The sequence below is a fragment of the Natrix helvetica genome, assembly GCF_964273705.1.
Source record: "Natrix helvetica genome assembly, chromosome: Z".
Lineage (NCBI taxonomy): Eukaryota > Metazoa > Chordata > Lepidosauria > Squamata > Natricidae > Natrix > Natrix helvetica.
In genome coordinates, this window is record NC_138554.1 from 114,091,434 (window position 1) to 114,107,230 (window position 15,797).

At 34.0% G+C, this 15,797-nt stretch overlaps 1 protein-coding gene across 1 annotated transcript in view; it reads right to left on the reverse strand.

The window, feature by feature from the left end:
• Nucleotides 1-4,515: 4,515 nt before the first annotated feature.
• Nucleotides 4,516-15,797, reverse strand: part of CACNB2 (calcium voltage-gated channel auxiliary subunit beta 2) — a 183,552-nt gene continuing 172,270 nt past the window's right edge. The window contains exons 11-15 of the mRNA XM_081933426.1: nt 10,098-10,249; nt 9,539-9,634; nt 7,299-7,484; nt 4,742-5,209; nt 4,516-4,636 (exon numbers count right to left, since the gene is read on the reverse strand). Of these exons, the coding sequence (XP_081789552.1) occupies nt 4,613-4,636; nt 4,742-5,209; nt 7,299-7,484; nt 9,539-9,634; nt 10,098-10,249 (926 nt within the window). The 3' untranslated portion in view covers nt 4,516-4,612. The remainder of the gene's footprint in view (nt 4,637-4,741; nt 5,210-7,298; nt 7,485-9,538; nt 9,635-10,097; nt 10,250-15,797) is intronic.

Here is a 15,797-nt window from a genome sequence, read left to right on the forward strand (position 1 = left end):
GAACAATTAGAAACATTAATCTGTTTCCTTATGGAAGTAAAATAGAAATAAGGGGACAGAATGCTTGGAATCACTTGTTCAGGGATATAGTAATGTGGGTTTACAGATGTTCAACTTCAACTCATAATGTTTGCTGCATTTTTCCAGATAGTGTAATCTGTTACCTATAAATAGTGAATAGAGCAATATAAAAAAAAACCTAAAGGATAATCTAATTTATGTTAGTTGATATATCTGATCTGTTCTCTTTGTATGCAATGGAATTCAGATGAATGATTCCAGTTGTGAAAAAAAATTGTCTTAGGGATCACAGGCCTTTAAGCACTCCAATGTGATTTGATTAAAAAAAAAACCTGTTCAGTAAAGTAGAATTAAACTTTAACAAAGGTAAAATGTCTAATAGAATTCATGCTTGCTGAAGACACATAACATTTTATGCTGCTGAGGAAAAATGAACTAGGAGTTGTAGCATTTAAGCATCTAAAGTAAGATCAAGTTAGAAAGTGAGCATCTAGCAAAGTTCAACTCGAGAATCTATTGACAAGAGGTATGTGGATATGTTATACAAATTAATACTTTATATGAGATATAAAGTATTTTTGTTGTCTTTGGAACGATATGATTTGTAAAAAAGGGTATTACAACAATAAGTATTACATACAGGAATATTTGGATATAAAGTGTTGTACAACTCAAATGTTCTTTTAGAGTTCCATTAACCTATAATACCTCTTTTTTCAGTCATAGGCAGAAACCCTTAAAAAAGGTCAGCTACTTCTTTGATAACAGAAAGAAACTGCATTGAAAGGAGATCTGAAGCACTTCATGCAAAAAATTACTTAAATTATGAAATCAAGCTTTTTCAATATGGAAATATAGTAATTTCTGTGTGTCAAAGTTTTGAGTAAATAGCTTCCTAATGGAGAACCCATTATCTCAGAAAAAGGATAGCTACACAATTTCTTCCACATTTTTAAATGTAATTGGGAAAAATATGGTCATTAATTGTAGTTAACTTTGAGAAACCTGAACAAATATAAAATTCTACAGCTATGTTCATCTCTGGAGTTCTCATAACACTGATTTTGAAATCTTTACACTGGCTGTCAGTTTGTTTCTGTGTACATTATGCTGCTTATTTTGAAAGTCCTCACTCTTTTGTACTTGAGGAATGCAAGATTCCTCCCACTCAATCTTCAGAGATCCACCTCCAGTAGTGTCTGGCTTGGAATGAATTTTTTTATTCATTTTTGCTCCATCTTTGTGGAAGTCATTTCTCATTGCAATTGATGGGCTCCCACCCACATGGCCTTACAAACATACAGTACCTTTGTCTACTGTCCTACAAAGCACAATTGTTTATTTTAAATGTTTTACCTCTATCAAAATTTATTTTAACCTAAGATTTTATGTATCTTTTATATTTTATCTTGCTGAGACAGGCAAACAAATTGGTATCAGTATGATCTCTCATATCTATATAGCTGAAGGGGAAATTATTCCTAAACTTGTAAAACTGTTGCTTTTATTCATTCTGAAACATCCCAGAATATGCATAAGGGAAGATCTGCATTTTAGTTTTGATGTCAATACACATTTCTATGTTGAAGAATAAGAATCTGGATATTTGGGGGCTTTGGAAACTTAGTTGGGAAATGATGCTCCCCCCACCCCTACAAACAAACTGAACTAGCAGTAGAAGTCTAAATCATAGAAATACTAGCAGTCCAGACTATGGTAAATAATTATTTTGCTCTACTCTGCCTTGGTTAAGTCTCACTCGGGATATTGCATTCAGTTCTGCATCTGCCAACTTAAAAAACATACAGATTAATTATTTTCTGTTGTTCATCCCCCAGAGTCACTTGTTTGTGAGATGGGTGGCCATATAAATTTTAAATAAACTGAAGCAAGTCCAGAGAAGGACCACCAAGACAGTGAAAATTAAGTTCTATGAGGAACAATTAAAAGATCTAAGTAAGTTTAATTTGAAAAAGAGAAAATTTACAAGGTACATGGTAGTGGTCTTCAAAAATCCTAAACGCTGTTTACATTGTAAAGAGTTAAAACTTATTCTGACCTGCACTTGAAAATAAAATTAAAACTGATGGAATGAAACTTCAAATATATAGATTAGGTATTAGGAAAAGCTTCTTGAAAATAGGCATCAGTGAATTAAATTACTGCATGAAGTGCTTTCTACCCCTTCACTGGACTTTTCAAACAACCTGGATAATCCATTTAAAAAGTTCCAGTGCTTCTATGATTCTAGAAAAAACATGCAGAGGGTAGCAATGGTAAACCCTTTTATATTTTTGCCAATAAAACTACATGGGTATATCCATTATGTCCCAAGGAGTTGACTTCAACTCAAAAGAGACATTACTTTTCATATTGTTTTAATTATGTAACTATATATTTCCTGATAATTAATCTTTGGAATTACCAGATTGCACTTGTTTCTCTTTTCATACTTTAGTTATCTTCTTTTTCATGTATATGTATTTCTTTGTAGCCACAAGATTCTAATACAAAATTTGGTCTTGTAGCTTGGATATTAGAATGAAAAGTATGAAGTCAAATACTAATTTCTTCTGCAACAGAGATTTTTACATATTAGTATGTACACAGTTAATTTACGAATACAACACTGATATACTACCTGCAGTACATTTTGTAACTATGCCTACATTTGGAGAATTTACCCCAAATATTTCAATATGTTGCATATTTATGAAAACTTTCAACTTTTATACATGTTAAGGAGAATTTTCAGGAGAGTTGAATACATGTACAATGATCTTCCCCTCCCAATATAAATAAATCTCTTTTATGCTATGTATGTTAAGTCAATTTGCTTAATATTATTCCTTTATTCTTATTCTTTTCTATAATACTTATTTAATAAAGATGCTGGGCAGAACTAAATGTAGCCTATCTATGCATGAAGAATGTAAATACACACACACACACACACACACACACACATTCCTCATGCATGGATAGGCTACATTTAATTCTGTCCAGCACCTTTATTGTAAATATATATTGTAAATACTACAATTATTTACAGTATCACTTGAAAAATGCAATGACATTTCATTTGTAGTATTATTTGTTTCTGACAAAAATGTAGAAATTATAATGGTTCAGCAACCTTGTAGCAGTAAAGCCCATAAGTAAAAGTTAAATGAACAAATTGATTAGAATAGAAAGATGGTCAAATATAGAAAAAAGCAGAGAAGCTACAAAATTTATTTTCCAACAAAATAACTCCCCACAAGTTGTGTAAACTTGTTTTACTAAAACAAATACTCTAGAACACAAAAAGTTTACATTTCCAGTGAAACACTCAGTCACATTTGCTTATGTTTTTAACTTTCCCGGATCCTCAAAAAATAAAATAAAATAAAAGCCAGCAGATTGATGCTTTCCCAATTACCTGTTAGTTGTAAACTTTCCCATATCACTTGCCTGCAATCTTGAGCTTCTGAGTTAGAAAACAGCAATGAAAAAATAAAACCACACAGATTTTAGAATAATCTATAGTTGGAGCTGATTGATGCATTATGATTTAATCCTAGTTTCCACATTCAGAAGCTGTGATTAAGCTTGAAGCAGATGGTATGCTTCTATAAAAAGAATAACCATCCATACCTCCTTGACAAGATCTTATACCTAAGCTTAAACATATGATAATTATGGCAGATTCATAAGATATGGGATGATCCTCGGGTAATTTTAATAATCTCTCCCTGTCCCTCTTTTCCTTTCTCATACACAATACAAACACACACACTCTCATTCAGGCACACACATGCTTATACATTATGTCAACTGTTGCCCGTCGAGTTGATAAAAAAACTGTGCTGTCAGAGCAATTGGTTAAGTAGTGTCCACAGCAGGACCATTTATAGTGTCACATTATTTTTGCCATAGATTTTAAATGCAAAGGTGATACGTTTGCAAGAAAAATCCAGCATGTAATCTAAAGTGGTCAGTCCTATTTACACTAAGTATAAGAATGTGTGTCTAGAGTGAACAGTGCTACCCATTTTTCAGTTGCCCATAATTCAAAAGCAAATCTGCTGACTTGGCATTAGGATTCTAAAATAGTGTGATCAATCTTATGTAAGGAGGTGCCTGCAGAAATAACATTTATAAACTGTCTATACAGTACACAGTACCAGTATATAGAAAAGAGATTTTGACTTTATGATCCCCTGTGTATAAGGCAAGACTGAATTCTGTTTCAAAATGTAGTCCACCAGAGGAACAAGCAACAGAAATCAATATGCAAGTCAAGTGCCTATAGATTTGTTTTTTAAAAAAGAGCTATTGAGAGCTTCAATTTGAATATGCTGATTTTGGCTTGCTGAAAAATGGGAAAAAGTATTAAACATCAACTGTATTTTGTCTAAAAACATTAACACCACCTTGATGGCAACAGATATCTCTTCAAATGGCAGCTGCAAGAATCAGTTTGGAAAAAAAAAACAGCATAGCATACCTTCAGAAATTCTGTGCTTGCACTATGCCAGTGAGTTACAACCTTAATCAAAATGAATATCCTATTTTATGCCATCAATTTGAAAGCACCAGCACTTTAAAATCAGCATACAAGGTGTACTACATTCTGCAGTGAAAAAAAAAATCAAGATTATTTTAAGGACCTTTCTCATACCCAATTTCAAAAGAAACACAAAACTGTCAGAGGCAGGTGTTACTGATGGATATATACATCTCTTTTCCATTCCACAGTGTCACTACGTTTCTTAGGTACCACTTCTCCATCCCTGTCACAATACTGGTCCCTTGATTTATGGCGGCTACGTTGTTTGTTGCCTTCATTGTGGTCCTGCTCTCTGTCCCTTTCCTTTGATCGATGCCTTGATTCTCGATGTCTGTGATCACTGACCCCATGGGTTTCATCCTTGTGATTATGATCTCTTTGAGAATCATAGGGTTCATGTGATTGGTCCTCTTTTGGTTCTACACATGCTGAATCTTTGTTGTCTTGTGTTTCTGAGTCAACAGTTTCTTGTCGAGATAAACCACGGCTAGTTCCACTACGATGGTTATGATGATGTCCTGAAGAGGAAGAGCGATGCTGAGATTTTCTGGTAGTTTCAACTTTTGTTTCTTCTTCTCCCTGTGAACCAGTTCTTTCAGTGGTTGATTGCTCATTCCTCTGATCAACCTGAGATCCCTGATCAATATAACAAAATGGTAAATATGCATTAGAAAAATGCCTTTTCAAATCAGTGATGTCAGTCTTCAAAAATCCTGAGCAAATTTGTATTGAGCAAATATGCTTCAGAATAGTAGGTTTAAGGCAATTATTCATGACTATCCACTCAGACTAATTTAATAATTCAAACTTTATCATCAGCATTTCTTTATAGCATAAGTAAAATTCCATTCCCCCCCAAAAAAGTGATCAGTCCTTATTTATTTACTAATTTATCCTAATATCTGGCAGTCATGCTAATTTCTGTTTGATCTCTTCTCTGAGCCTAGGCACTTCACACAAAAGAAAAAGAAATAATCTGGCAATACAAGAATGAACCAAGCATGAAATAAGTCTCAGAAAAAAAATTGGAGCAGGCATCAGTGGGGAAAAAATCACTGCAAACAGCAGAACAATACTTGTTAAAGACAGTATTTTGTTTTTAAAATAAGAATTATTAAGGATTCAAACTCTCTATATACCAACAATTGAAAATGGAAATAAAACAGGACCAAGCACAATCAAATCTCATGTTCATTACCATAAACTTTTGAAACTCTTAAAAAATGGCAATTAATTACCTTAGTTTAGAGGTGTAGCTTTATCAGTCTTTTACTAATTTCAGCAATAAAATCACTTAAAAGCAAATAAAAAAACCTTCAGTTATTGTGAACAATATGCTAATATTCCGGTTATCCAATCTGCATGATCAAACCTAGAGTTAAATTAAGTTAAAGTAAGGACAGAACTGTTCTGGCATATTATAGATTTATAATTTCTAAGAAAGTAATTTCTTCTTAACTTTGAAACTGGTACTTGGTCTCCAGAGAATATTACATCTAATTTGGTAGGTATGCAAGTGAATTGTTAACTAAGGAGCTTGGTTTCAGAGCTGAATTTTATAACAGCAATTTCCCCAATTTGTTCCATGAGAGTCAACTTGATTTTTTCTTGAAAAGGCCACAATAGATTCTATTATTGTTAGTTTTCAAAAAATATTTGAGAGAGAAATATTAATGGAATGTTTTAAATGGCATTGCATCTGAAAACTTAGGGGACATCTATAATAATTTCATATTTTTATTTCATATTTATTTATTTATTTACCAACTTTATTGGGAATATGTTTCAGATAATTCATTTGCCCTTCTGCTATTCTCATTGTCTTTTGCAGAAGGCAAATGGTTATGCAACATAATAGAACAGGTGATGAGTGTTACAAGAGTTGGCAAATTTGCAGGATTTTGATCCACATCCCATTACACAGGTGGTAAGACATAGGGTTGAAATTGTTTACATATTTTTTTAAAAAAAATCTGCCTTGTTTTTATAAATAACTCGAGTCGGGAAAACTTCTTTCTCCTCCTATTTTTCCCACAGCAAACAGTCTGTGAGGAGAGTTGGACTAAGACAGAGTGACTAAGAGTGGTTCAAAGTCACCTAGTTGGCTTTCATGTCTGAAATGGGACTAGAATTCACAGCCTCCTGGTTTCTAAGCTGGGGACCTTAATCATTAGATCAAACTGATTTTTGAAAGCTACAATTATATTTATAACATAAATAATGATGTAAAAAGGATGTGGAGACTCTAGAAAGAGTGCAGAGAAGAGCAACAAAGATGATTAGGTAATTGGAAGCTAAACATATGAAAAATGGTTGTTGGAATTGGGTATGTCTAGTTTAATTAAAAGAAGTACTAGGAGTGACACGATGGCAATGTTCCAATATCTCAGGGGCTGCCACAAAGAAGAGAGAGTCAAGCTATTCTCCAAAGTACCTGAAGGGAGGACAAGAAACAATGAGTGGAAACTAATCAAGGAGAAAAGCAACCTAGAACTAAGGAGAAATTTCCTGACCGTTAGAACAATTAATCATTGGAACAACTTGCCTCCAGAAGTTGTGAATGCTTCAACACTGAATGTTTTTAAAGAAGATATTGGATAACCATTTGTCTGGTGTAGGGTTTCCTGCCTAAGCAGGAGATTGGATTAGAAGACCTCCAAGGTCCTTTCCAACTTCTGTTTTCCCAATAATCAACCCAGTGTATTGCATTTTTAAATGACCATACCTGTAAATTAACATTTGGGCCTGGATTGATAGGAAGAGTGGCAGATGCCAATGTGCGAGTGAGAAGCTGATTGGAAGGATGGCTGATAGTAGGATGTGTGGCCTTCCAGTATGCTTCCAAATAGTCAGCCAGGTGTTCACAAGCATCTTCAAGCTGGTTCTCATCCAGAATCACATCAAACATTTCCTTATCAGAGGAAAAAAGTGTGGAAAAGCAAAATCTTACAAACCATATTAAACAAGTACAAAAGCAGAAAATACATAATTTTAGAATAATTAATTTAATGTTAATATGTGGCTTGTTTTGAGCACAAAAGTAAATCACATTTACCCTTTAGATTTTTATTTAGAAATTTAGAAAAGGACTGTGTGCTAAGTCCTTTGCTAAATTTAGAGCAATAGTATTGAATCTTTCAGATATATCAGAAGGTAAAAGAGAAAGATTTCCCTGTCCAGTCATGTCTAACTCTAAGGGGTAGTGCTCTTCTCCGTTTTTGTGGTGGCCAACGCGGCTATATGCCAAAAGTTCATGGAATGCTGTTACCTTCCCACCAAGTGGTACCCATTAATCTATTCGCATTAGCATGCTTTCAAACTGCTAAGTAGACAGGAGTTGGTGCATGGAACGGGAGCTTTCCAGCTGACAAATTTAGTGTCTTTAAATACTGATCTAATGTGCTCCCATATATTTGGGGAACTTATTTATAAATTATATTATATTAGAATTGAACAAATTGACATCTAATTAGTTTGAAAATTGTTTGGAAAAGAATTTCCAACAAGAAATTAAGATTCAAGACAGAATAAATATGAAATGAAAACCAATTTAAATTAAATGGTTAATCTTCAATCCAAATTAAAGAAGATTTGCTTAAATTATTCTATAAATGGTATTAGACTCCATATAAAATGGCCTATATGACTAAAAATAACTTCTTTCTTTTTTGGAACGGTTATGATGAAAAAAAACATATTTGCACTTGTTATGATCACGTGCCCTTGTTTTCTATCTTCTCTGAGATGTTTTTTGAGATTAGTAAATCTAAAACTATGTATCCAGAACTTGCTTCCCTAAATATACTTTCAGTGATTAGGGCAAATATTTGGTCCAAATAATTTAGTAATTATTTTTATCGACATTGTATGCCACTAGAATGTCCATAGCTAAACACTGGAAAAAATTATGACATTGGGATTCTGGTGCCAGAATATCTGATGTACTGCCATAGCAGAGAAATTGACCTACACTTTATAACTGCCATTAATCAGGTTAAAATTAAAGTTTTCTCAAATATATGGTCCGGTTTTATATCTATTGCTAACTGCAGGAACAATAACAGTTTTACATCAGATGAAAATAATAGAAATCATATTTGGTTTAATATATCCTTTTTCTTATCTCCCTTTTTAACCATTTTAATAAATATATTTTTAAATCCCATATTTCTATCATTCTGATTTCAACTACCAAAACAGAACAAAACAAAAACAGAATGATTTCTCACATTGAACTACATTCAGAAACTAAGATTATACAGTGATATTCAAAAGTAATTGTACTGTATATGAAAATACGTGTTTTCTGTGCAAGCCTTCTCCTTTAGCCAGTTGATATAATACACTTTGTTTTGGAACCAGAAAACAGTATATCTGTCATTTAAGTCTGGCCAGCCTCATATGGGCAAAGAACCTCATATGAAATCTCCAGGGTGGACAGGGACAGTCCATTCTGATATTTGAGAGGTGATGGAAGAAAGTGTCTACAAGGTTTAGGACAGACGTGGGGAACTATGGCCCCTTTATGACTTGTGAACTATAACGCCCAGAATTCCTGAGCCAGTTCAAGTCCACAAGTCATAAAAGGGCCATAGTTGTCCACTCCTAGTTTAGGAGATAATGTTTCCCCTGAAGCTCCCAAATAAAAAAGAAAAACTAATATTAGCTCTACACAATGACATAACATCCTGAGCAGGATAGAAAGAAGTCCATATTAAGATTGCCCATTTAAGAGGAAAACAAAGGAGAGATGTTGGCTATTCTTTATCATACCTGTAAATAGCTGATTTGACCATAGCTGATTTGATCACTGCTTTTCACAAAGGCTACTTCATTTACTGCCTATTGCATCCATTACTGAACCAAGATATTTTTGTTCTAATAGCAAATATTTGCCACAATTATAAAACAGGAAAGCTTGGGAAAATTTTTTTCCCCTACACATATATATTAAGAATGACTCACTGGAGGGCACTGAGCCAGTTTATCAGCTGCTACCATTTGAACATTAAGGTGCTTAGCCTGAGATTTGCCTCGGGATTTTATCAGTCTTTGTAAAACCTGTGGAAAAGATACTATAGTTAAAATAGAAGTTAATGAGAAAATGAAACAGTACAGGATATACTATATAGCTTTCATTTTAGAATGTTCTAATTCCAGTGTCTTAAAGTAAAAATGACTACATGGAGTATAGTGTTATATGTATTCAGGAGAAGACATTTTTCTTTCTCAAATTTTACTTCTGAACTATGAGGCTATTACTTACTAGAAACTCTTTCATCAATTCCTAATACACACCCTTTTTCATTTAGGTAATACAGGATAGTCTATCTTTCAATGAAATAAGATATGTAAAATTATGTGAACAATTCATTAAAAGCTACCCATTCAATTAAGATTGTTTTCAACATACAATGGTTCAAAATGTCAATGTATTAATAGCAACATTTAAAATCTATGTGTTTTCATGATATAATCACATAAAAGAAAACAAAAAGGGAAACAGTGAGATGAAATTATTTACCTTTGGAGAAGTAATCTTTACATATACTATAATGGGTGCCAGGGAAGTTTTGCTAAGTTGAGCGGGATGATTAATAGTATCAGCATCAAGTACTACCAACTGTAATGTTCTTGCTAATTCAAATATCCGTTCAATTTCACTCTGAACTTCAGCTGCAAAAAGGATAGACATACTAGTTAAACAATTGTAAAACAATTATTTAGCAAATAATACAATGCAAATATAATATACATACAGGAACACTGAAAAATTTTCTTTGGCTTTTTTGTTGCATACATAATAAAATTGTTCAAAATTATTATGCTTCCATCACTACGTCTTCAATGTGTATATATACTCCTAAATTGCTGATAATCAGGCATGATATCCTTGTTTTTACACATAGTATGAACAATTACCACTAGCTGGTTTTTCATTTGGAATGGCTGATTCAACATAATTCCTAAGTCACTGATGTAGTCTATTTTTTCATCAGACTGAATTTGGGGCACTAACAAAGCCATTTTCCACCACATTGGATACTTCTGCGGAAACTGATTTTAAAACAAAGGGAAATCAAAATGGTCCTCACCGCATTTTTATCACTATTGTTGTTCTCACTATTTTATATCCAATTTCAGTTCTCGATGAAACAAGAAAATGCAGCTCTCTGTATTTTTATCAATAGTCATTTCCTATATGTAGGTTTTCTATAATTTTTCAATAGATTGCTGTCAGCATTTTTGCAATAGTTAATTGTGTTGGCTGTCTTGACTATACAATAGGAAGGTAAAATATGAATTTAAAAAACAAACATTCTTACTGCTTTTCATATGTCATTAGTAATTTACAAAAAAAAAAGTAAGTTATCAGAAAAAAAAATCCACATATAATAGAAATATAATAGAAAGGCCCATTCAACTATCTCCTTTCCTTTTATGTAAGCAGCAGTGGAAAATATTGTTATAATCAACTATATTACTTTCAGAGCAGTCCAAATCATATTAATGTACAGTTTATATAAGAGTTTTAATGAATATTAAATATTTAATGAATATTAAAACTTCCACCAGTCAATTTTAAACCAATAGTGATTTTATAAAAGCTGATTAAGAGCCAGTTTGGTTTAATGATTGAGGCAGCAGGCTAAAATCCAAGAGAGTATATGTTCTACTCCTGCCTTAGGCACAAAGCCAATTGGGTGACCTTGAGGCAGTCACTTTCAGCCTAAGGAGGCAATAGCAAACTACTCCCAAAAAATATTGCTAAGAAAAGCTACAGCGACTAACCAGACAGCTAATAGTTATTCAAAGGCATAAAAAATAATTTTAAAAGGAGGCTGATTATATATATTTGAATATTTGGTCGCCACAATGTAGAAAAGATGTGGAGACTCTAGAAAGAGTGCAGAGAAGAGCAACAAAGATGATTAGGGGACTGGAGGCTAAAACATTGAAGAACGGTTGCAGGAACTGAATATGTCTAGTATTAATGAAAAGAAGGACTAGGGAAGACATGATAGCAGTCTTCCAATGTCTCAGGGGTTGCCACAAAGAAGAGGGAGTTAAAATATTCTCCAAGGCACATGAGGGTAGAACAAGAAGCAATGGATGGAAATTAATCAAGGAGAGAAGCAACTTAGAACTAAGGAGAAATTTCCTGTCAGTTAGAACAATTAATCAGTGGAACAGCTTGCCTCCTGAAGTTGTGAATGCCCCAACACTGGAAGTCTTTAAAAAGATTTTGGATAGCCATTTGTCTGGAACGGTATAGGGTTTCCTGCCTACGCAAGGGGTTGGACTAGTAGACCTCCAAGATCCCCTTCCAACTCTGTTATTGTATTGTATTGTATTGTATTAATATATAGTTTATTCTCAAAGCATTGTTTCGATTACAGATTCTATTTTGCTCATATACCTCATATGATAAGAGTTTACCAGATGTTGTTCATAGGCTAGCCTTGATTTTTCTAGTTTGATTTTTTTAGTAAAATATTATTTGTATAAATGTATGACTATAAATCTAAACATTTGTGTATATGTGTGAGTGTGGATATGTGTTCATATACGTGTGCATTCCTTAAATTTTAGGGGAGATAAAATCACACTTGTAAAATGGAGGAAAAATGCTAATGAACTAGTATTAGTAATGCTAATTTATTACTTCAATTGATATAGCTACCCATTCAGCAATTTGCCCCTCTGTAATGAAAATTATAGCAAAATTAAAAGAGTCAGGTCTCAGTGTAATGGAAAAGCTGCATTGCTGTGCCACTCAAATGAGTCCAGTCCTTTGTTGATAAACTAGAACACTGAAACAAACTCTAGGTAACAGCAATATCTTCTGCTATTCTTGTTGCTTTATGTAACAAATAAATACCAGAATATCTCTCCTACTGATTCCGGGTTTTTCAGATTGCAAAACAATCTGATTCAGCACACAAGCTGGTTTAAATGATTTAAGCTTCTGAAGACATTGTAGAAGCTAGGAAAATTGAGGATCCATTGTCCTCTTCTAATGTCTATTTTGCCCAAACTATAAGCCTCCATTTTGACCTTCTTGGCATCTAAAGTCTGCTGAAAAATTGAAAAAAAATAGAGAAAATCCAGTGCTGCATTTTCCTTCAAAGTTGGTGCACTCCCCTTAGTTGGGAAAATCTGACTCATTATAGTCCTGGAATGCTTGGTATAATTTGACTACTTCTGATCGTCATCTGTAAACATTATTGTTCAGAGAAGTTATGATAATTAAATGCTAAATAATGTATATTATACCAAAAAATGGGGGGAGGGGAAGCAAGAAAAAGGAATACAAATAGATAAACAATATATTTACCCATCTCATGGAGCTTATTTATTTATTTATTTATTTATTTTATTGTCATTATTTTTACAAATAACTCAAGGTGGCAAACACATCTAATCCTCCTATTTTGTCCAAAACAACAAGTCTGGGAGGTGAGTTTACTTGAGAGTAAGTGACTGGTCCAAGATCACCCAGTTAGCTTTCATGGTAATAAGAGATATCCAAGGGTGCTTTTTCAAGAGCAAAGACATTTTGCTTCTCATCCAAGAAGCTTCTTCAGGTATAACCTGGATGACTGGGAATGTCCAGAGACATTATAGGTTATAATTTTTCAAAATAAAACCAATCAAATGTGAATGATAATGTTAAAAGGTTAAATGTTAAAAGATAATTTTAAAAGATTAAAAATTGTTATTAAGCTCTAAACAAAGCATGAACAACAGAATTGTCAGACTATTTTGCTAAGAACCTACCTGTCTTAAAACAAAAGGCAATGCATTGCAGATACTGATTTAACAATGAATATCATATAGTACCAGAAAAACATAATCACTGAAAAAATATGAAAAATTTAAATATTTCTCAAAAAATCTTATTTCCAGAAAATTACAGATGTTTTTCAGTAATATTATGGTCTAAGGCAGTGATGGCGAACCTATGGCATGCGTGCCACAGGTGGCACACGGAGCCACTTGTCAGGGCACGCGAGGTGCTGCCCTGTTAGCTGGCCAGCGCGCACACGCGCGCTGGCCAGCTAAGTTCACCATTTTTAAAAGCCATTTTTCACCCTCCCCAGGCTCCAGAGCCTTTATAGGAGCCTGGGAAGGGTAAAAAGAGCCTCCCCCGCCCCCCCGGAGGCCCTCGGGAGGCTTCAGGGACCATCCGGAGGCTTCCCTAAAGTCTTCAGAATGCTTAAAACGACCCTCCGAGCAAACCGGAAATGACTTCCGGTTTGCTCGGAGACTTCCAGTTTGCTTGTGACTTCCGGTTTGTTCGGAGGGTTGTTTTGAGCGTTCCGAAGGCTTCAGGGACTGTCCGGAGGCTTCCCTGACGCCTTCGGAGCGCTTAAAATGACCCTCCGAGCAAACCGGACGTGACTTCCAGTTTGCTCAGAGACTTCCGGTTTGCTTGTGACTTCCGGTTTGCTCGGAGGGTCGTTTTAAGCGTTCCAAAGGCTTCAGAGAAGCCTCCGGATGATCTCTGAAGCCTCCAGAGGGCCTCCGGGGGGCGGGGGAGGCTCTTTTCGCTCTCCCCAGGCTCCTCTAAAGCCTCTGGAGCCTGGGGAGGGTGGAAAAAGTATGTAAAATGGGGGGGGGGAAGCGCCTGTTGTGTGCACATGTGCACTGGGGGGTCGCGCATTGCATTATGGCTGCGGCACGCCCGCACATGACCCTCCTGCACTCCCCCCACTTGTGGCACGCGAGCCAAAAAAGGTTCGCCATCGCTGGTCTAAGGTGACAAAAGAGTGAAAATGATACAACATTTTTATCAAACATCATTATTATGGCATTAGATATGCCTAACTGTCACCCATTTGCAATCAGACTTAAATCACAACTAAGTTTCTGTTCCTTGAAGCACTGTTGTATTTTTCAAGCATAGTAATAAAATGGTCTTTTTTATTATTATTTTTAAAAAAAATTAAAAAATTAAAAAAATTTATTTTATTCAAAAAATTAAAATCCAAATCCAAAAGAAAAAAAATTGAGCAGAGACAAAGAAAAACTAAACAAAAACATCTGTTCAATTTTTTAATTTTGGATTTTATTTTTTTGAATAAAATAAAACTGTTTGAAAAAGTGTTCGTAAAACAAATATAACATATCATACAGTGTATCTTCCAATGACTGTATATTCACTCTAGTTCTATTTCATTTGAAAATTTGTCATTAAACAAATCCTAAAATTCAGAAAGCTTGACATTTTAGAGAAAGAAAATAGTGTTATTCATATGATGCAAATATTGAAATGCTTAAGTAACCCAACATTAATTATCTTAACAAGAAAAAATAATAATGAATGTCAAGAGGCTAGAAAGATTTCAAAATAGGAAGAATTGGATATTTTTTGGATAAGTTTTAATTATAACAAATTATTTTAAAGTTCTTAAAGAATGGCCTTACAATTAATAGGATCTATCAAATAATGTCTTTTTTTTCAAATAAGGAAGCTATTTAGTAGCATCTCATAAAGAAAATGATATAGGCTCATCAAGAAATCAGAAATTCTGAGAAGAGTATATAATTCAGGATTGAACTGTGGAATCTTTGGTACTCTCTGAGCTTGGTTATTTATTTATGTTTCATTTATCATAAAAAAATAATGGAAAATATGAAGAAATACCACTGCGTGACTCTATCCCTATGATTCTGGAGAGTGGAAACCTCTGGACATGTCCTTCTTCACTGTTCTTTTTATAGAGACATTCACACAAAATTTATTTTCCTGATAATTAATAGGTATCCGAGGCATTCTGCCACTGTTTATCTTCAGTGGCTGAAGGTGAATGCATCATAGTCAGAGCACAGGTAGTTTAGCTTCTGTGCAGCAGTACTAACGTTTTGTCAGAACCTGATGAATAAATCCATTATAATATTTTACACAATTAATGCACTAAATCTTTTGATATTATCGCCTTGTTGCATTTTAATATCTAATGAATAGCCAGGGATATAAGTCTATGAGTCATTTTTAGCTTCCCGCCCATCCCCTCATAATCAAGTTGAGAATAAGATCCTTTAAATTGCAATAGGCCAAATTGTCTGTAAATAAATACAGCTACTAAGGTGGAGGAAAAAAAATGGATATAATAATATGAATTACAGACTGAATTTTAAGCAATAGATTTCCACGAGTGATTCAGTGTACTAAATTTAATTTGCATGAATCTTTGACAAAGAAAAAAAATGCTGGATG